General features: G+C 41.2%; 1 protein-coding gene across 1 annotated transcript in view; it reads left to right on the forward strand.

The window, feature by feature from the left end:
- Window positions 1-22,260, forward strand: part of LOC122916265 (SLX4 interacting protein) — a 180,044-nt gene that overhangs the window by 115,253 nt on the left and 42,531 nt on the right. The window contains 1 exon segment of the mRNA XM_044263454.1: window positions 1,142-1,262. Coding sequence (XP_044119389.1) covers window positions 1,142-1,262 — 121 coding nt within the window.

A 22,260-nucleotide genomic window follows, 5' to 3' on the forward strand; every position in this document is an offset into this window, starting at 1 on the left:
CTCGGCAACTCCGAGCCTTCTGCAGAGGCTGGGATTTGGATCAGAATTATCAGTCCTTACACACCAGTTTCTTAATCTAAATTAAGAAATTTAGATTTGTGTGCCGTTTTTCCCTTTCCCTGCCTTGGCTACATGTCTCTGGTGGACAGTTTCTTCCTGTTGTGTGGTGGACTTTGAGAGTTGTGTTTTTCTTTTCATAAGTAACACTGACACATAATAGACAGCCCCAGAAATTTGCTGGTGGTGTGGTGTGTTGACATTGAATTAAAACCATGTGTTTCTGTTTCCTAATAAATATTAATCTACTTTAGAGAAATATGAGAAGTTAAATTATTTTCAGCATTAATCAGCAGATATAGTGCAGTTTTCACAAAAGCAAATGGGCATGTACGGGATCATCAACAAGAGCTTGGAAGAAAATCACAAAACTGGTTTCCAGTTCTCTCTTCAGCTCATCCCTCGATACTGTTCCTTCTTCAGTAGATTTCTAAACCTGAGGCCAGAAACTAGTGAGTGGTGGTGTTTAGGTGGTGTTTAAAAAAAGTTGTTGTTGTTTTTTCTGTTAGGTTGGGTTTTTTTTGGGGGGAGGGGGTCTGCTCCTCTCCCTACCCCTCATCCCAAATCATGCTCTCTCTCTCAAATAAATAAAATCTTAAAGAAAAAAAAAAAAGGTTTTGAATCAAGTTTGAAAAATGGGAAAATATTCGCTTAAAAATCACTATGGCCACTCCTCTTGAACAGATAGGAAGAGCTAATAACCCTGTCCCTGGAATGCTCACATGACAGCGGTCCCCTGAAACCGTGGAGGGGCGGGGGGTGGCTGCCATCCCATCTTGCCCGGCCACGCGAGTCTTCACTGCTTTTATCTTACTTTTAGAAATGTGAAACTGAGGCAGAGGGAAATGAAATGCATTTCTTAGGTCACAGAGTAAGCCAGCATCATGGTTTTGACCAAACCTCAGTAGCCAACTTCAACCTGGGATGTTACCCTGGAGCACAGAGAGCATTCTTTTCAGCTTTCCCAGCTAAGTAAAACAAACAAAATGAAATGTTCAGTGTTGACTTTTTAATATGCACGATGTTGACTCTTTTTGCATTACATTACATGAAAAACTATGTCTCATTTTTCACCTTACTTTAGGAACTCTGTTTACTGTTAAAAGAAACCATTGATTCAAGGGTTAAGGAATACTTGGAAGTTCGTAAACAGCACAGGCCATCAAATACAGAATTCACAAGATCCAGTCCCTTGACCTTAAAAGGTAGGCACCGAGTACTTTGATTTTGGATAAAATTTCTGCTTTGTAGAGATGGCAATTATGTTTGACTCTGACTGTCATGTTAGTACAGTGATACATTTAAAAAATATGTTCTGATGAAGATGCTTTGTTTGGATAAAGAAAATTAACCAAAAAGCCCTGGAGGGCTTTTAATAGTAGGCAAAATATATAAAAATAGAGAATAAAACATTCCTAAGGAAAATGTAAATACTTTAAAGGATTTTTTTTTTTTTTACAAGTAGTCTTACAGATAGATTTACATTAATGCTGACTTGATTTGGGGCTTTATGCTTTTTTGAATGCTTTCATATATGTGACTCTATTTCGGACATTCTCAACTGGGGGTGATGGGTCCCAGGGGACACTGGGTTGTCATCGGGTGAGCAGGGATTGGGGGCAGCAGGGAACTACTGACATTTAGGGATTGGAAGCCAAGGATGTCACTGAATATCCTGCAATGCACAGAAAAGCCCCCCACAACAAGGCATTATTTGGCCAAAAAGTCAAGGGCACTAAGGTTGAACAGTCCTGCCTTATTTTCCAACAATACTTTGAGAATGGTGATGTCTGAGTTGTAGATGATGAAGCTGAGCACCTACAAGATTAGGGGCTCACCTAAATAGAAGATCATCTTTTTGAGGACAGAGATGATCTTGTTTATTTGGCATCTTACCCCACATACCCCCCTCCTCCATATTTAGCCCAGTGCCAGATACACAGATTCCTTGAGGAAGGAAAGCACACTTGAGAGACAGGTGGCAGAACCTGACCCCAGACCCAGCTCTTCTGACTCCTAGCCCACTGTTCTTTCCTCTCTGTCATTGTCGAGCTTTTATTTATTTATTTTTTAACTTTAAATCAGCATTTCATAATACTCTTTGTGGTACAAATAAGGTCAACCTTGTGTTAATCCTCAGAGAGCAGCACTGGACAGCCATGAACTAGGTTATGCTAATGCAGCATCCCCTTAGGAGAAGAATTGTGTTAAGTAACCCCTTTGAAGGCACACTTAATCTACACTGTTCACCTGGACACAGCTGATAAATAGGCAGACAGATTAATTTAACCCGAACTGAAAGCCTCCAACAGAATTTTCAGTTCAAACAGTATTGTATTAGATGACACTTTCTGGTATTTCGCTTAGTAGTAGGATAAAGCTGGAGAAAAGCCAGAGGGGCTTATACCCCATCAGACCGGGCTAGTCTCATTTTCTAACTGCTACAAAAGGAGAAGGAACAGAGAAGGTTCCCAGACCTTCATTTCTGGTGTGGAGGTAGCATGGTCAATACTGATTCTCAACTAGCCCTTCCCTGGCTTTCTCTGCTGCTGAGTGAAAAATGCTAAATACTCAATTTCCCAGCCTCTCTCACAGCTAGGGAAGATGGGTTGTGTGTTGCTCCGTCCCCAAGATGAAAATCAAAGTCTTTCTTGGGCTCATGTGGGCAAGAAGTTTTTTTTCATTTGCATGGATGGATGGATGGATGGATTTATTTATGTATTTATTTACAACAATTTTGTTTTTAAATAGAAAAGTGATCTTTCTGTATATACAAAATTAAAAAAAAAAGGTTTATTTATTTGAGAGCAAGAGTGCACACGTGTGAGCAGGGGAGGGGTAGAGAGAGAGGAGAGAGAATCCTCAGTGGACTCTTCACTGAGCTCAAAGCCCAGCTAAGGCTTGACCCCAGGACTCTGAGATCATGACCTGAGCTGAAACCAAGAGTTCCATGCTTAACTGACTGAGCTCCCCCTGGTGCCCCCTACATAGAGTTTTATACCCTGTTTTTTTTTCCCCCCACATAACATAATATAGAAATCCTTTAAAACATATGCATCACCATTTTTTAAAAACTTGTTTTAATGTGGTGAACTATACATAAAATTGACCAGGGTAACCATTTTCAAGTGTTCAATTTAGTGGCATTAAGTACGTGCACATTGTTGTGCAGTCATTGTCACTTTCTATCTCCAGAACTTTTCGCCATCCCATACTGGAAGTCTTTACCCATTGAACAATACCTGCCCATTTCTCTCTTCCCTAGCCCCTGGTAACCTCTATTCTGCTTTCTAATATACTACTTGAGGTACCTCATATAATGGAATCAGACAGTTTATCCTTTTGTGTCTGGCTTATTTCGCTTAGCTTAATGTTCTCAAAGATCATCCCTATTACAGCATTTATCAGAATTTTCTTTCTTTTTAAAGCCAAATAATATTCACACACACACACACACACACACATTTTTGTTTATTTGTTCATCTGTCATAGAATAGTTGGGTTGTTTCTACCATTTGGCTATGGTAAATAATGTTGCTATGAATATTTATGTTCAAATATCTCTTTGAATCTCTGCTTTTCACTTCTTTGGGTGTATGCTTAGAAGTAGAATTGCTGGATCATACAGTAATTACCAGTTTGTTTATTTTTTTTAATTTAGGTTTTTGGTTTTGTTCTGTTCTGTTTTGTTTTTTGAGGAACTGCCATCCTGTTTTCTGGTGACTACACCATTTTACATTTTCACCAAGAATGGATCTCGGTGTTTCCACAATCTTGCCCATACTTAGTTTCTATTGTTTTGATAACAGATATAAAGGGGTATCTTATTGTGGTCTCAATTTGTCTTTCCCTAATTTGTAATGATTTTGACCATCTTTTTAATGTGCTCATTGGCCATTTGTATATCTTCTTTGGAGAAATGTCTTTTTATGTCCTTGCCCATTTTTGGGGTTGTTTGCTTTTGTTTTTCAATTGTGGGATTTCTTTTATATATTCTGTATACTAATTCCCTATCAGGTATATGATCTGCAAATATTTTCTCCCATCATCTGTTGCCTTTTCACTCTTGTTAGTGTCCTTTGATGTGGAAAAGTTTTAGATTTTGGTGTAGTCAATTTATCTCTTACTTTGCTGTCTGTGCTTGACACTTTTTCCAAGAAATCTTTACTGAATCCAGTGTCACAAAGCTTTTCCGATGTTTTCTTAGAGTTTTCTAGATTTAGCTCCTTTTATTTAGGTCTTCGATCCATCTTGAATTAATTTTAAGGAAAGGGCTCAACTTCATCCTTTTTCATACAGATATTTAGTTGTCCCAGCACCATTTGTTGGAAGGTCTATCCTTTCCCCCATTGAATGGTTTTGGCTCCCTTACTGAAAGTCTTTGATCATAAATGTGAGGATTTATTTCTGGGCTCTCTATTCTATTCCATCGTTCTACATGTCTGTCTTTATGCCAGTTGGGGGTTACCATAGTTTTGCAGTAAGTTTTGAAATTAGAAAATATGAGTCTTCCAACTTCCTTAATGTTTTTTAAAATTCTTCTGGCCCCTCAGGGTTCCCATTGCCACTTTTAATGACTGTGTAGTATTCCATTAAATATCTTTAATTTATTGGTAGGACAGTTAGGTTGCGTTTAATGTGTTCTCTCTTGTAAACAATGGCACAGTGAGTATCTTGATGATACACATGTTCGCACACAGCAACTCCTTTATAATATTTTTAGTTTTAATGTTCATATCTTTATTAGTTTGTAAGAGCTCCTTAAGGATAAAAATGCCTTGTATGTTTTATGTGTTGTACGTGACCTTTCTGTGTTTGTCATTTGTCTTCGACTTGGTTTATTTAACTGCACAACCACAAACTAGGAGAAGCTTGCATTTGCCTGGTGGATCTTTCAGTGGGCAGCCACTTTCGGGATGAATGCTAGGCTTCGCTGTAATGAGATCAGTAGTGCATTCGATTGCCAGAGGGAGGCAGGAGGATCCTGAAGCACCATTGTGTTCACTCAGCTGTGCTAAGTGTTCTTCCTTGAAAGTCATCTTGGTATGAAAGCAGTCACTTCCCTTTCCTTTCTACTTCTGGTAACAGTTAACCTTTAATTGACCATGTCTTTTGATGTTCAGACCTTAGCCAGTCCCCTCCTTTGCTGCCGCCAACCAGTCCCTGCTCCCGCCTCCCTTGCCTCCCGGGACACCCACAGCAGCCTCCTGGCTGGCGTCCTTGTGTCCACTCTGGCCAATGCCTCTCCTGCTGTTTATACTTCAGTTCGTGTCATTCCTTAATATCACAGGTCTGATCTTGTGAACCTCTTCGCCAAGGCTCCCAGGTGCAAGCCAGGATCCTGCCTCTCCAGCCTCATCTTGTCCCACTTTTTCCTTCTTTCTTGCTCCCAGTGATGGCAGCTTAATGCCTTTCTTCCAAAGCTCTTTTCTTCTGTTCATCTTGGGGGTCTCTGCCCAGATTGGAGCCCAGGTCTCGATCCTTTCCCTGTGCTCCTTCTGCTCTCTGCTCAAAATCACTCCTCAGGGAAACTTATCCTGGGGAACCGTCTCCCTGTTACTGGCCCACAGGCATCCCGAACATCATTCGGTTAACGTTGGTCTCTCCACGAGCTGTGTAAGCCATCTGAAGACAGGTTCAGCCTCTTTTATTTCCATTGTGTCTCCAACTAGGAGGACATTTCCTGCTTTGCAGTAGGTATTTAATAAGTGTTTGTACAGGTGATAAATTACACGCATAGTTCTATTTTTCCTCTTCCTAGTAAGGTCAAAGCATACCATAACTTTCCCAGCCTGCCATGTCTCCTCCCACCGCTCACTTTCCTGCCTCCCACAAGCCTGCTTTCTTGATACCACTGCCTTAACATTTACAGGTTTCGCCTTTGTCTGGAAAACTTATATTTAACTTTTAAGGTCCACCTCAAATATTACTTCTCCAAAGTCTCCGTCAGTTTCTCATCTTCTGGCACTTAACCCTTTTAATACATTTGTCACATTGTGTTATAATTTTGCTATAATAAACCTACCTTTATCCTACCCTTTCAGCGGCAGAGCCTGGTGCTTTGCCACTTACGGAGCCTCTCTCCTTCTCCAAATCACATTAGTGCTTAACCCTAGAACATAGCCCTAGAACATGCTTCTGGTTGTAAGCGCTTAACCTCATACTAAACTATTAATTTCCAGAAGGCAGGAAGACCATTGTTCATCTATCTCTCCCACAAGGTTGCTTTCCACAAAGAGGTTCATCTTGCTCTAGGCTCTGTGTACCCGTAGGAATGAAGTAGACACACGCAGTAACATACTGTCACCTTACATCGTTTATTAACAGCATCACTAAAACTGGAAACTGAATACATGTTCTTAGTCTTGCCTCAGAGCCAGAGACTTCGCTCTACATTTATCTGACTGCCTGTTCTCAGCTGTTCCCATAATCTTACTTAAATGCCTTTTTTCAAAAGCAATTTCAAAGCCACTAACCATAAGGCTCTGCCCATTTCCTCCTCAGTATCCAGTTCTGTGTCTCATGTTCCCTGAAAATAGAGTTATCCTTACTGTGTTGGTGGTTTGGATGAATGTGAGTGGTTTATGCTTTTGTGTGAAGTGGGTATCTTCTCTCATTCACATGAATTTCTTACCTTTTTCCATTTCCAGAGCCATGTAGCAAATAATGTGTCTCATCATGTAGAGGAATTCAAAGAGTATTCGCAAACTCCGTGAACAGTAAAGCGCAGACATTTGCTGATAGTTTATCTTTTTTTAAAATCGCTTGGGATGTTATTTCAGTAGATTCAGTAAAAATTAGTGTTGCGAGAAAGTTTTTTAAAAGACTTACCTGTTATGGGGCTCCTGGGTGGGGCATTCAGTTAAGGGTCCAACTCTTGGATGATCTCCGGGCCCTGAGACTGAGCCCTGCATTGAACTACACACACTTGGCATGGAATTTGCTTCAGATTCTCTCTCCCTCTGCCTCCGCTCCTTCGCCCAACCTCTGCACTCTTACTCTCTGTCTTGCTCTCTCAAATAAATAAATAAATCTTTAAAAAAAAGGACTTAACTGTCAAATTCTGTCAATTATGTCTCACTTAATATTTTCCCCTTTAACCTTGCCAGTGCTAGATATTACCAGTGTTTTTAATTTTTCCCAGTCTGACAGGCCAAAAACCAGAAAAGGAGATACTCTGCTCTTTGATTTTTATCTTTCACTTTTTACGAACTGCGTATTTATAGCTTTTGTTCATCTTCATATTGGGTAGTTTGCCATTTTCTTAATAGTTTTTTCTCTTTCCCATTGTCCCTTCCTTGGTCAGAGCCTTCTTAATCAACTCTTGAATGAGCCTCCCAAGTTTTCCTCTTGGCTGCCTTTTGCTACAAACTTCGAGAAAACAGCAGGTTTCTGCCTAGTGACACAGCTCTCCCAGCGACAGAGGAAATAAGCCCAGCATCTCCTTTGAGCAAGAATCCAAAGTCTCATGCTCTAGCTCCCAGCCTAGGCTTTCTGAGTGACATTCATTCATAGCCCACGTTTGTTAACTTACTGACTAAATTGTGAAGTTCACTTTTGCCAACATAGCTTGAATAAAATAGTAAGTTATTTTAACTAAGTAAGTTATATTAACCAAGTCAGTAACTTAGTTAATACACAAATATATACATTATGCAGCAAGGAAGAGGGTGTAGGAGGAGAATGCCATACTAGCTTTTGAAATGAAGAGTTGATATTTCTTTCTTCTCTCACCTAACATGTATTTCATATTCCCTTGGCCCTTAGCTAGTAACTCAGCTGATCAGGATTCTTTACCTGGCAAGGTGATCCAAACCTTCGTTCCAGAGGGATTGGAGCTGGCAGTGGTCCTGCCTTTCTGAGGTCACCCACAGTTCTCATGAAGGTTTAGCACTGGAAATGTGCCACTCAGTAAAGCCCGTTATCCTCTCAGTGTTTCATCCACTTGCCTCTGTGGTGTCATCATGGGCCAGCATTTCCACTCCCCTTTTGGTCTTTTTGTCTGATGGCATAAGAAGCCTGAAGTAGTTATGTGGCACTTTTAACTTGCAGCCTGGGTCCTTGTTATCCCCTCCATTCCAGTCTTCCTTTGAATACTCATGAAGCACAGTCATGAGGATGGAAAGCAGAGTTTTGCTGAGGTGGTCACTTCCCACTTCAACTCCCTGGTTCCAGGAATTCTTGCCAAGGGAACACATTTTGTTCTGCTGGTCACAGCATGTAGTATGTCTTGTCAGACTTTACCCCAGCCCCACAGAATCCTGCCTTGTCGTTTGTATCACAGCAGAATTTCCAGTAGACCCTTCTACTGCTCTGTAAGACCAGCTGCATTTGACCCTTGCTTGATTGCTTAGTAGGACCATTGCATTTTATGAATCTATTGGCTTCTTTGTAAAGTGAGTTTCTTGGTCAGAAGCACTATGGTGGTGATGGACGATGAGGCCTTCAGTAAGTGCTTGGGTGATGTGGCTGGCAGAAACATGGCAGGCATAGAAATACATTCAAATCCCGAAGAAGGGTCTGTTCTAGTGCAGATACTGTCTCTTCTGTGATGAATGAGGTCTAATATAATAATCTACCCACCACTGATGACTACTGGCCCATCTCCTTGCAGTGTGAGAGTTGATAAGGGGACTCATATTAATTGCTGCTATTGGCAGATTTGGCATTTGGCAGAGCTCAGTGTTGGTGAGGTTACATCCATGGTGTTGAACCCTAGCATATTCATCCTTGCCACCAGGGCCACATGTCTCATGAGCCCTGTGAGCAGGTCATCTGGCATCTGGGGTAGGAGGCTGGCCAGTATCCATAGGGCAGGTCATTTTGTTCAGCTCATTATAAGAATTGCTTAATGGATCTTGCTGGAGAATATTCACACAAGATACAGATACTTTCACATGTACTCTACTTAACTTTTCCTCATATATCCTTGTCTACCAGTCTGAGTTCTTGACACTGAATAAATGAATACACACGCACACACACACACACGCACATGTATCAGGCTGTCTTTCCTTACTGGCCAAATGGACCCAAAGTATATTCTTCAACATTCAGCTCATGGGACAGATTTTCTTTCTCTACCCCAAGTGAGGTTATATCATTTCATGCATTTACTTTTGGTTGGTACTCTCTGGTTGGGTGGAGCCATTGATGAACCAGGTCCAAATTTTTATCTGCTAGTAAACAGGTCACTGAAGCCGTCACCCTTTCAGATCATTTGCATAGATCAAAGAAACATGCAAATATCCTGAAAAGTGTTTGTGCTTATTTCTTAGTCCTAAGAACAATGGGGTGCAGAAACTTGAATGAACTCTTTGACGTGCCCAGAATGAATTCTTTGATTTCCAGGGACCAGTATTGCTTCTCTTTTTGTTTTTGTTTGTTTTCCAAAAGATGTATTTATTTATTTTGAGATGGAGAGTGAGCACAGGGAGAGGCAGAGGGTGAGAATCTCAGCAGATCCCCTGCTGAGTGGGGAGTCCAATGTGTGGCTTGATATCATGACCCTGAGATCATGACCTGAGTCAAAATCAAGAGTTGGATGCCTACCTGACTGAACCACCTAGGTGCCCTGCTTTTGGTTTTGATGGGAAGAGGGAACTCCAGAGACTTTTTTTTGGCCCTTCTTTACTGTATAGCACGTACTCCATGAGACATGGAGTCCAAGTTTAGGTTCTGTTGGTTGTAAGGTAAATCTATCCCAATTATGTATCCATCAACTGAGAAGACAAATACAGATTTTCATAGACCTCTTGGGCTCTCTTTGAGATGAATTGAAACCAAGTTTCTATTTATCACACTGGTCGGTCAGTGGTAGTCAGGAACCCTAAGAATTAGCATTATCTCAGAGCCAGTCTTAGAGTTCTGTGTATCCCCCTTTTCTCATTGTGCAGCTCCCCTAGAAAACAGGTGCACATCACAAGTGGGAGATTTATGGTCCTGGCTTGAGGGATGCCTGGCTCTCTTTTCCGGGAGATGTGGTTCTGAGGATTGAGTCAAATCTGGGGACTAAGTAAGAATCTGTGGCATCTCCTTCAAAGTAGCCCAAGTCAGGCCCCTGTTCACCAGACCTTGATTTTTTTTTTTTCCCCATTATATAGTGTATTATATTGCTAGGGCTACCATAAGAAAATACAACAGACTGGGTGGCTTAAACAAATTTGTTTTCTAACAGTTCTGGAGGCTTGGAAGTCTAAGCTCAAGTCTAAGTCTATCAGGATTGGTTTCTTTTGAGGCCTCTCTTCTTGGCTTGTAGATGTGGCTGTCTTCTCCCTATGGCTTCACATGGTTTTCCTTCTATTTGTATCTGTGTCCTGATTTCCTCTTGTAATAGGAACACCAGTCATACTGGATTTGGGCCCGCTCTGATGACCTCATTTTAACTTAATTGCCTCTTTAAAGATCCTATATCCAAATACAGTCACATTCTGGGGTGCTGGGGATTAGGATTTCAACATATAAGCTTTGGAGAGACACAGTTCAGCTTGTCATATACAGTTTAAGTAGGGCCCAAGTATGCTGTCCATTTTATTTGGAGTTGTGGACATAACTGTTAACCAGTAAGCCAAAGATGTCTGTGGATTGAGCTACTGACAGATTTCCTCCCAAGGTTACCACTGAGTAATCTTGGACCAAGTGACTTGGCCAGCCATGGGCCTTAGTTGACCGCAAATTTTAGGCCACCCAGTCACCAGATGACACACCCACTCTTGGACTTTTGTGGTCTACAGACACCGTGTCTGTCCTGGTCATTAGCCTTCTCAGCAACTATCTCTTACTCCCTGACCCTTACACCCAATGTGGCTACCCGCTCAGGAATAGCCCTGGCAACAGTGTCCTCTCCATGTTTACCCCCCACCATTACGCACAGGGTTCTGGGGAACACAGAGCAGTCACGTGGCACAGGCTGGCATTCTCATGCCGATCAGCACGCATACTGTCTGCTCTCTTGGTATCCTGTACTAGGTGTGTTTACCTGGGGTGCAGCTTAATGTACCTTGTATCTGTACTCCAGCAGAGGACCCTGGTTCTCCTACTGATCAGCCTTTTTATTGAGCAAGTAGGAAAGTGATCTTGTGGGCATGGTGGTGGCACACAGTTTAGTACCAATGTCATGCACCAGGCAGTCTGATTATTCAGAAGAATGCTGAGCAAGCCAACTGCCCAGAGCTTATAGACCTTGTCAGCCCTGCAACTGGACCCATGGGAAGCCACGTTCAAGAGGAGTCCCTCTCCCCTAGGGGGAGGGGAGTCACTGGTCCCAGCTGGCTTTGGCAAGGCAACCATGGAAGAGCTTCTGTGGTCAGTTATCAACTTGTTACTGTAACCTGAGTGACAGGACCCAGAACATCGTACTCTTGCCTCTGGGCCTTTGTGTATGTTGCCCTCTTCTCCCTGCAGCTCTCTTCTCCTTTCCTATTGCTGGGTCAGTTCCTCCTTCTCCTGCAAGCCTGTGCCCAGGTGTCACTTATCCTAAGGAGCTTTATCTGATTCTTTGTACCCTCTCTCTGAGGGAGCTTCCCCCTGCCCTTTCCCTGGTACCCGGTCCCCCCAGCAGTAGCAGCACTCACCATTCCAGCTGGTTCCTCGAATCCCAGAGAGATGGCATTTTCATTGAGGGCAGGTCTCTGGTGCTCTTGAGCACCCAGTGCCAAGACTGTCACTCAGGAGGAACACAAGCCATGGAAGAAATAAAGGAACGGAGTGTCGTTTCTGCTCACCAGCCATGTGTTTATCTGGCAGAGCTTTGTGGCACACTTGCGTTGCAGTGTCGCTTGCCCCTTGACAAAAGGCAGAGGTGAAAGTGGCCTGTGAGTTAACAAATTATTAAATAGTTGTTCTTGCTTGGTTTTCAGAAAGTCAAAACCACATCCTACTCTGGTGTAAGATCAGCTACAGTATCTTCCTGACTGGTTGGCCCCGAGGGACTGAACCTCTCCTCCCTCCAGCCCCTCCCTATCCCAGGGGTCTGTTAGTATTCTTACCTCGACTAGTTATCTGTTGGTGGGCTTTAGCCTGCTTGCTACCAGCCCTGTGCTGTGCCTCCTGCATCCCCACAGCAGATCCTTGAGGCAGCCCTTGCTAGCCGACATTCTTAACTCTTGATCTGAAGAGGAGAACCAAACTCAAAGGAGTTCGAGCAACTTGCCCAAGGTCACAAAGCTAGTAAGTGTCAGAGGCTGTGTGAAAATACAGCTATCTAATGTCTGGCCTGTTTAAACTGCTTCAGTATCCCCATCGAGAGAGAGAGAGAGAGAGAGAGAGAGAGAGAAAGAAAGAGAGAGGGTGCTTTCTCTTTTAATAAAACTTTCCTCTAATCATTGAAAAAAAAGAAAAGGTATCTTTCAAGTTAACCATGTGAAAGCCAGGAAAGGTGTCTTACTTGAACTATCACATGGATATCTTTGTTTGGGTTGTATATCCCCTATTCTCTGATCACAGGATGGAAAGGGAGACATAGACTCCAGAACAGAACTCATCTGTCAGCTAAGCATTGACCTCAGTGCATTGTCTAAATAGTAAGGGTTCACTACATCTTTGTGTTTGTGGAACAGTTCTTTTTTTTTTTTTTTTTAAACTGCCCATTATTCCATTTTGTATAACCTTTTTCTTGCAGTGAACATCTAAGAAACCCAGTCCTTTGGAAAATGCCATAAAATAAATTAAATTTTCCTGGGTACTGTGGTTTCTGTCTGCAGTGGCTTTCTTTTTGGCTTTTCTTCTAAGCTGAGCACGCCTCTAAAATCTTAGCTTAAATCTTTAGCCAATGCATGGAGCTGTCTGCTCATTCTTTTGTGGCTTCCCAGGTATCTTCTGTGAATGTTCAGAGCTGAATTACCAGGCTTCCTCTCTCTTCATCGACACCCACGCAGCATTCTGTGGTGGGGCACATTACCACCATGTTAGGAAATCAGTGGGTGTTCACACCAGAGGAGAAAAAGACGAGAATCGCCAAAACAAGCAAGTTCTTCCTATTCTTCTACTGTCTGAGAAATGTTCCCCTCCTTTCCCCAACGCCCAGTGTGTGGTACCTGCCAAAGAAAGCTTTCTCTTTTCTTTTCAGACAGAGGCATGATTGTGAGCCCTTCTCTCCGGTGGCCCCAAGAGTGCAAATTTGTATATGTGCTATTTGTTTGGGTTTGTATTTATTTTCCCAGCCCATTGAAAACAGGGCCTTTTCCTATTTAAAATAAATTTTGGAAGTGAACCACTTTTCCTTTTGAGCCCGGCCCTTCCTCAGACCATGAACAGGCAGGCATTTTCCGAGAGGACAGTGCAAACTGGCCAAGAGACACCATTCCCTGCACATTAACAAGAGTATGTCCAAGAACCGTTAACCCTGAAGAAGCCCCCTGGACAAACGTTGCTGACCGCCGCAATCACTCCTGACGGCCATCAGCTGTCCCCGTGGAAGGGTCAGCCTCTGCTCCTGTCCTCAGGCCCCGCCTCAGCAGTGGAACTGGTCCACGGTCACATACGCTGCCGTGGAGGGGTCCTCGGGCTTCTGCAGCCAGACACGGACGGCTGAAAGGGGGAGAACCCGGCCCTCGTGTGGTTTTATAAACAGCAAAACAGCACAACACATTTTCAATTATCTACTGTTCTGGTAAATATTCTTCATATTTAGGCATTGTTTTTTCTATTCACAGCCCTTTGCAAATAGAAATGGGTTTCCTTAGATTTGTCCTAGGGCACAGTGGAAACATGTGTTTTCTTTTTACACATGTGTTTAAATAGCTTGCTTATTATTTACGTTTCTTCCCATAGTGTACTCAATCAAAACATTTTCTAGGCTTTCATCCACATGAGAAGCTTAAAAGAGCAATAATGAAAGCAAGGGCCTAGAAGCCCTCTGGTAGCAGAGATTATTTTTCTAGGAAGGGGCATTTTGCAGAACTTAAAGTTTTTGTACTTTTCTACCAAAAAAGTGTGCTAAGATACCATTGACCACACAAGACATTTTGTATTCTCAAAAACCAGGAAGACTTTGCTAACCATTTATTGCAATAAACAAAATGAAAACAAAATCCTTAAACCTTGAAGGGTAGTATTTCCACTTGTTACAGTCACCTGTCATGGAATTTGCCAGTTTCGGTGACTGACCTTTGGTTCACTTTTTAATTTTTCAAGAAATTAAAACACGCACGAACATTCCCTCACCCCCCCATCCCCCGATATACAAAGCTTCAGAAGAGGTTAGGAGTCTTTCTGCCACACCAAAAGGTTGTCATGCTTCAGTTGGAACCACCTAGAAAACTTTGTCGATGGTGCTGTGAACCTTACGAGATCGATCCTACCGGCTTATGAGTAAGCGCCTTCCATCTCTTCTACCCCACCCTTCTCTCTTCACCTCCTACCATGCACATCAGAAAGACAATGATTTTTCCCTCATAAAACAAAGTCTGTATTGCCATTGCTTACTTTCAAATTACAAAGCCATTCTGTTGGAGCTTTTATGGTGATGCAACTCCGTATTACTTTTGAGTCTTGTTCACATTGACATCCGGACTCAGTGCTCCCACATTTCTGCATGTTCTGGAACTGGGGAGTTCAGAACAATGCTGCTAAATCCCCTGGGACTCTTGGATTCCAGAAAGATCTTTGTCATCAAACATCAAACATTGCAAGACCTTTTTTTTTTTTTTTAGAAGTTGGCCCAATTGCCTCAGAGCCCTGCCCATTTACCAGCTCTGTGAAGAATGATGATTTATTACTAGATATTCCAAAGACAAATCCCATTTGGTGGTCAGGTAGAACTGGTTGGCACTCCTGTCCTGCTGGGAGTGGGAGGAGAAGTAATGGAAGAAAACGTCTCGGGCCTTTAACTGATAGTAGGGGTGAGATTAGAAACCTTTCTTTTGGTGATCTCTTTTGTTACATTATCTCCAATGGCCACAATTAGATGGGAATCCTGTAATTCTCTGGGTTCACCAATTGAAAATTGTGATTTATCCCAGCATTATTTTGGGAATGTGCCCCCAGTGGCACTAGCTTTCTGTTGTCCAAATAGTTGGCTAGTGTTAGCATATATATGTGTATATGTGTTGAGGTGAGGGATGGAGGATATGAGGGGCATGCAAGTACTGTGGGACTCCTACAAGACTGTACTTTCTTTTGGCATTTTCCAGCTGAAGTCTTAAAAAGTGGCAACCTCTCCTGTGTTTGACAGATACTAACGAGGACAACTCCTCTTCCCCACCCTCCCACCACCACTCATAAAACAGAGGCCTTTTCTCATAGGGGTTGCATATAATTTTTTAATGTGTGGGATGACAAGGGATAGTGGAAACTATTTGCCTTGGCATGTACTGTTCATTTCTCAGGAGTTTTATGCGCATTACACTATAGCAGTACCCTGTCTGGGAAATGCCCAGAGCATTTACCAGCTTGTCTGTTCCCTTTAAATTCTTTTCCTTTGGCCAGGCTCTCCATGCCAAGTCACATGCCAAGATTTTAAAATTTGTAGTAATTGAGTTTCACATTGCTAATATTAATAGCCCTTAGGAAGCTTGGGAGAGAAAATAGTAATTATCTAACAGAGTAAATATCTGTCAAGAACCCCTTGATTCTGAAGGGTGCAGAGAACAAGTGAAGAGGCCCTCGTATAGCATAAGAGACTGTGGTTTAACACTTTGGGACCGAGATTTGCTAACTCAATACCTTGGGAATTGTGGGGACTACAACCCAGAGGATGATTAAAAACCAGAGCGCTTTCATTTTCAGATTCCCTAACATGGCACCCTAGTTACTCTAATTATTTGGAACAAAAGTGAGAGACTCTAAAATTGTATTCTTTTATAGTTACTCTTTTCAGTTTACCATTTCAGTTGTTTGTAATCAAAATCATTTTATACTCACTGTAATAACCTCTATGAGCTGAGCAGGGAGTATCTGCTCCCTTTGGTAGAGTAGGTATTTCTGTTGTCTATAAGTGAGCGCACCGCAGATTCCTGAGGTAGGTATTTGGGAAGCACTGTGAAACCCCTGGGCTATTCCCAGGGAGTGGAGTAGAAGCATATTTAATAACTGCTCAGGTACACTTAATTGTGGGGCTTATTTATATTTGTTGTTCTAACACAGTGCTGTTATTACTTAGAGCCTAAACTCCAATCAGATTCAAATTTACTTTAACTATTTGATCATGAACCATGCAATCTAATGGGAAACTTGGCCTCACCTATTTTGTGAAATGTCTTGAGTACCAAATTCTCCATTGTCTGTGTCAAACAAAAACCAAACTAGGTCCCCATTATCTGAAACATAAAAAATGAATGCCTAGAAGAGATGCTAGTTTTACCTTTGAGGCCAAGATCAAATTGCAGTTCTGGGGTCATAAATTGGTATGTATGTGTTCATAAATGTTTATGTTTTTGTATTTCTGTGCGTCTTTAATAAATAATATAGATATGTATATACCCCCAAATATAAGTTGCTGTTAAAGAAAATAGAAAGTTACAAGGCCTGAAAGGAGACACCAAAAATATGATTTCCTTACAAATATTTGCAGGAATTTTACTTAATTGCAACCAGAAGTCTGACCTGGAAGTGTAGTGTTTTGACCCCCGAGCTGTCTGGTTTCCTATTTGCGGTGTTTTGCTCTCCCCTAACTGTGAGAAAATCTATTTTACACGGTTTTAACCCTGTATATTCTTAGAAACACTGAAGTAGAAATTATTCCCTTGGGGGAAAAGAAATTCTCATTATTTAAAGAATGACTTGTAAAGGTTTCTCTTAAAGAGAAAACATTTTTGAAACACTTAGGAAATCTTTCTTCTTAAGACATATTTGAAAATAAAACAGCTTCTGAGGTTCCTTTCAAGGTAATGTGAACTTTTGGAATACTAAAATTTTTGCATTGTGTATGTTTATCCTTGCTTTAGTAAAATACTAACTTGTTAATAGCAAAAGGGTAGAGTTTATAAATAGTTCTTATATGAGGAAGCATTTTCATACTTTTTCCCCCTGTTTCCAGCTTATTAAACCTTTTTTCCCCCCAACAGTATTTTAGAAAAGTAAAAGTGAGGCTGAATAAACTCTAGGGACTCGGGCTAAAAGACACCAATGAAATTTAATTAGGATAACGGTGGGGCAAGGAGGCCTGCTGTTGGAAAATTATACAATTCACAAAGCAAATGCTTGTAGATGATATTTGCTGAATCTAGTAAAACACTGGGGAACATTTTTTCTGTGTAGCCTCTTAGAATTTGCCAGCATGTTCAGCCAGTCATAGACCCCATTGTAAAAGCATTGGACATTTTCAGTTAGAGGAAAACATCATTTCCTAAGTATTTGATTTAGGGATTTAAGAATGAGGAACACTGACAGTTCCCATCCATTTAGTTGGAAGCACATTTCATCCCATTCTTTTTTTGTTTGTTTAATAACAGCTTTATTGAGATATAATTTATATACCATATAATTCACTCACTTAAATTATACAATTCAGTGGTTTTTATATATTCACAAACTTGTGCAACTGTCACCAGAACCAGTTTTAGAACATTTCCGTCACTCTATAAAGAAACTCTATGCTGATTAGCAGCGACTTTCCATTTTTCCCCAACACCCTTCCCACCCTCATCCCTAGGTAACCACCAGTTTGTGTTCTGTCTCTACAAAATAGATTTGCCTACTCTGGACATTTCATATAAATGGAATCTTTTAATAGGTTGTTGTTCTTTGTAACTGGCTTTCATTTAGCATAATGTTTTCAAGGTTCATCCATGTTGTAAGCATTTATCGATTCTATTTCATTTCTTTCTGTTGCCAAATAATATTCCATTGTATGGAGTATCACATTTTGTTTATCCATTCATCAGTTGATGGACACTTGGGTTTGTACCATTTGGCTCCTGGGAATAATGCTACTATGAATATTGGTGTAGGTCTTTGACTGGAGTGTTTTTCTCATGAGTATATATCTAGGAATGGAATTTCTGAGTAATTTTGTATCCCTGTATTTAATATATTGAGGAACTTCCAGACTGTTTTCCAAAGCAGCTGCACCATTTTATATTCCCACCGAAAGTGGATGAGGATTCCATTTTCTCCACATTCTTTCCAATACTTGTTATTATCTGTCATTTTGACTATAGCCATTCTTGTGGGTGTGTCTTTGATTTTGATATCCATTCCCCTATTGGCTAATGATGTCTATTCTTGAATAGCCTAATGACCTCTACTCAAGTACTTATTTGCCATTTGTTTGTTTGTTTATTTATTTATTTATTGGAGAAATGTCTATTCAAATCCTTTGCCCATTTTTAAATTGAAGTTTTTGTTTTGTTTTGTTTTGTTTTTTAAATTGAGTTGCAGGGGTTCTTTACATATTTTAGGATCAAGTCCCTTGTCAGATAGATGATGTGCAAAATTTTTCTCCTGTGGATTATCCTTTCACTTTGTTGATAGGATCTTTGAAACACAAAAGTTTTTAATTTTGGTAATGTCCAATTTATTCAATTTTGTTTTGTTGCTTCTGCTTCTTATGTTGTATCTAAGAAACCACTGCCTAATCCAAGACCCTGAAGATTTGTGCCTGTGTTTTTTCCCAAGACTTTTGTAGTTTTAACTCTTATATTTCCTTTTTTTATCCATTTTGAGTTAATGAGTTAATTTCATGTGTGATGTGAGGTAGGCTCCCTGATTATTCTTTTGCATGTAGTTACCTAGTTGTCCCCGTACTTACTTAATTGTAAGTAATTACAATTAATTATTGAAAATCAGTTGTCAGTAAATAAAAGGATTTATTTCTGGACTTTTGGTCCTATTTCTACATGTCTCTTCTTATGCCACTACCAAACTGTTTTAATTAGCTTTGTAGTAAATGCTATTTTTTCCCCAACAGGTTAAAGCTGACATTTACTAATCAGGATCAGGAGTCTCTTATAATCTCGTCAGTGTAAACATCATTTTAAATTTTATAAATGCCTTTAAAAAAAAAAAAAGCTTTATTTATTTATTTATTTAACACAGAGAGAATGAGAGAGAGAGAGAGAGAGAGAGCATGCGTGCTAGCGCACAGACAGCGAGAGTGACAGGCAGAGGGAGAAGCAGGCTCCCCATGGAGCAAAGAGTCAGATGCAGGGCTTGATCCCAGGACCCTGGGATGACATAAGCCAAAGGCAGACATATAACCAGCTGAGCCACCCATGTGTGCATGTACACTTTATTTTTAACGAATTAATAAATTATTAATTATGCCAAAGATTTTTTTTAGGATATTTAGATGAAATCCTTGCACAAATTTATCAACTTTAATTATTCCTTTTTTTTTTTTTTTTAAAGATTTTATTTATTTGTTTGAGATGGAGAGCACGAGTGGGGAGGTGGGGCAGAGGGAAAGGGAGAAACAGGCTTTCCACTGAGCAGGGAGCCTGACACGGGCGGGGTTCGATCCCAGGACCCTGGGATCATGACCTGAGCCAAAGGCAGAAGCTTAATGACTGAGCCACCCAGGTGCCCCTAATTATTCCATTTTAACCAAATCAGTAAAGAGAAAAATGATCCTCAGTATAGTCGAGGTCTTCATATTAATGGAAACCCATAGTGTATTAGTATTTGCAAAGCATAACTGGGGATGCTAGGGGGTCTCAATAACTCCTGTTAAAACACTGTAATTGAGGTGGTAAATCTGACTGTAATTGAGGTGGTAAATCTGACTTGTCAGAATCCAGGCTCCTCTGCTTATCCCTCCCCATCTCTCCCCTGTACCTCATCTCTCCCTGTCCTGTGCGTCCTGACCTCTAAGCCGCCTCTATCTCCCAGGGTTCCCAGGAGCCAGTAGGAGTTGTCTGTGATTTGACACAGACATGCCTGTGTTCTCAGTCCTTGATGCCTTCAGACTCTGCTTAGATGTTTCCCTTCCTTGGGGTTCACCTTCCTCCCAGTTTAGTTTATTACTCTCCCTTATTTAATGAGATGTACCTTTCTTGGTCTCCCCGGCTCCCAGTGCGTGTCTGTTGTAGCATGTACGTTGTAACCCTCGTCCTTTACCTGCTCTGTCTCTCCCTCTGACCTTAGCTGAGTCCCTCAGGAGCTGAGCAGTTTTACTGGCCCACCTGGGTCTTCCCACAGTACTCGTGTCTGGTAAGGGCACAGGTAGCGTGCGTGGGGAGACTCTGGTTTGATTATTTCTTTTAGAGGTGCAGCTGGCTTTTGACAGGATGAAAAAAACCTGACCATTTTCTGTTTACACTAGTCCCAGAAACTCCTCTACTGAGATCATTTTCAGGGTCAGCAAGAGTGAAATCTCTACTTCTTTGAGTGTCTCACCTGAATGAAACAACTCGTTTGCTGCCATCCTGCTCCCGCGGTAATAGCTTACAATCAGTGTGCTACTTAGTTTATGTCGTGTGACTAACAATTCCCAGATGGAGAGGTACAGCTCAAGCTTGTTTAACAATGTTGGCCGTATTTCCATTTCTAAGGGATTCTCTGTTTTTTCCTGAGCCCAGAGAAGTCTTTTCTAGAACAACTGTATTTTCAGAAAGAGAGCGGAGAAGGAAGTAAGACTTGCTATGATGTGTGGGAAGGGGTTTCAGTGATGGGACTGAGCAGAGTGGAGGGGTGTAGGTGAGGGCAGTCAGGGAAGAGCAGGCCCATGGAGCATCAGCTTGAGTAGACCACAGGGCGGGACAGGGGGATGGTGATGATGGGAGGTATGGTCAGGGCTGGTGTGGAGGAAAACCCTAAGAAAAAGTGAAAGAAACTTTTTGTAGGACCTCAGTGGTAGGAGAGCCCATGGATAGGTTGTGCCACTGAGAAAAGATAAAGACAAACATAGTAGGCCAGCAAGGAGCGCAAGAACCGGGAAGGAAGTGGGAGGGGCGGAGCAGGGCACAAGGCAGAAGGAGATACACGACACAAGGGTACTGATGTCCTTGCTTAGGTGGGTATCACTTTGAAACTAACAGCTTGCTCCGGGACCTCTCAGGGATCTCTCGGACTCCCTTTTAGAGACTCTAAAGCACCACAGGGTCCAGATTTTTGTATGTTTTTAGCAGGAGGGTCTCCTTTATCTCTGCTGGACTCCCCATATTCCACTTTTAGGCATGTGCTCTTTTTACTGCAAGGCTCAGTTTTTTTTTTAATATGGTACAACTTTTTACTGCATAGTTAAGAGGTTGGTAATGTGGCTTGAGTCTGCATAACGTATGTATTTGTCGCCATACCTATACCTATATCTATAATCATTACATTTTCATCTTGGACCACTAGTAGCTCAAGAACGAAGTTACCATACCTGTTGTGAGGACGAAAGTGTGCTTACTTTAAAGGCTTAAGGAAGATGAGAGTATGGTCACCTATTAGATAATATTTGCTTAGGTTGCTTTTTAATTACTACTTACTTACAAATTATTCTAAAGATGATGGTTATAATTCACAACAGATTAAAGGATGCTTTTGCATTTTTTATATAATGTTATTTTCAAAACTAGCAAATTAGAAAAGCAAGCTTTAATTGTGACTATATGTTCTGAAACTTTGCAAGAAGGATGATGTTAACACAGATATTTAGAGGAAAAACTATAGGACCCCTGGGTGGCTCAGTCAGTTGGGCATCTGTCTTTGGCTCAGGTCATGTTCCCAGGAACCTGGGATGAGTCCCGTGTCAGGCTCCTTGCTCAGCAAGGGGCCTACTTCTCCCTCTGCCTGCCCCTCCCTTGCTTGTGGGTGTGCAATTTAAAATTTTAAATGTATACAAAAATAAAATTGTACAGTGAACCTCCTCTTGTCCAACATGCAGCATTATATTTTAAACAAAAGGCCAAATATTATTTTATTTATCCCCCCACTTACTTTTTCCTGTCCCCACTTCCAGACAATTTTAAAGTAAATCCTGGATATTATATTTTGTACATATAAACAATTAAATATATACAGCTCTAAAAAATAAAAAAATAAATTTTTTTTTCTTTTTTAATGGTCAGAGTGGCATTAAAGAAAAAAATAATTCTTGATGTTATCAAGAATTATATATCAGGATGTATAATCTGTCTTCAGATTTCTCTCTCTTTAATTCCTTTATGATAGGATTGTTCAAATCAGGGTCCAGACAGGGTTGGTTCACACTTTCATGGCATTTGATTGATTCTTTTTACCTTAGGTGAATATCTCTTTGAACTTAGGGGAACACCCCTTCCAAGTTTTTTTCTTTGTGTTTACTTATTGAAGAAACTAGGTCAAGTGTCCTCTGGAATT

Source organism: Neovison vison, chromosome 8 (assembly GCF_020171115.1).
Source record: "Neovison vison isolate M4711 chromosome 8, ASM_NN_V1, whole genome shotgun sequence".
Taxonomy (NCBI): Eukaryota; Metazoa; Chordata; class Mammalia; order Carnivora; family Mustelidae; genus Neogale; species Neogale vison.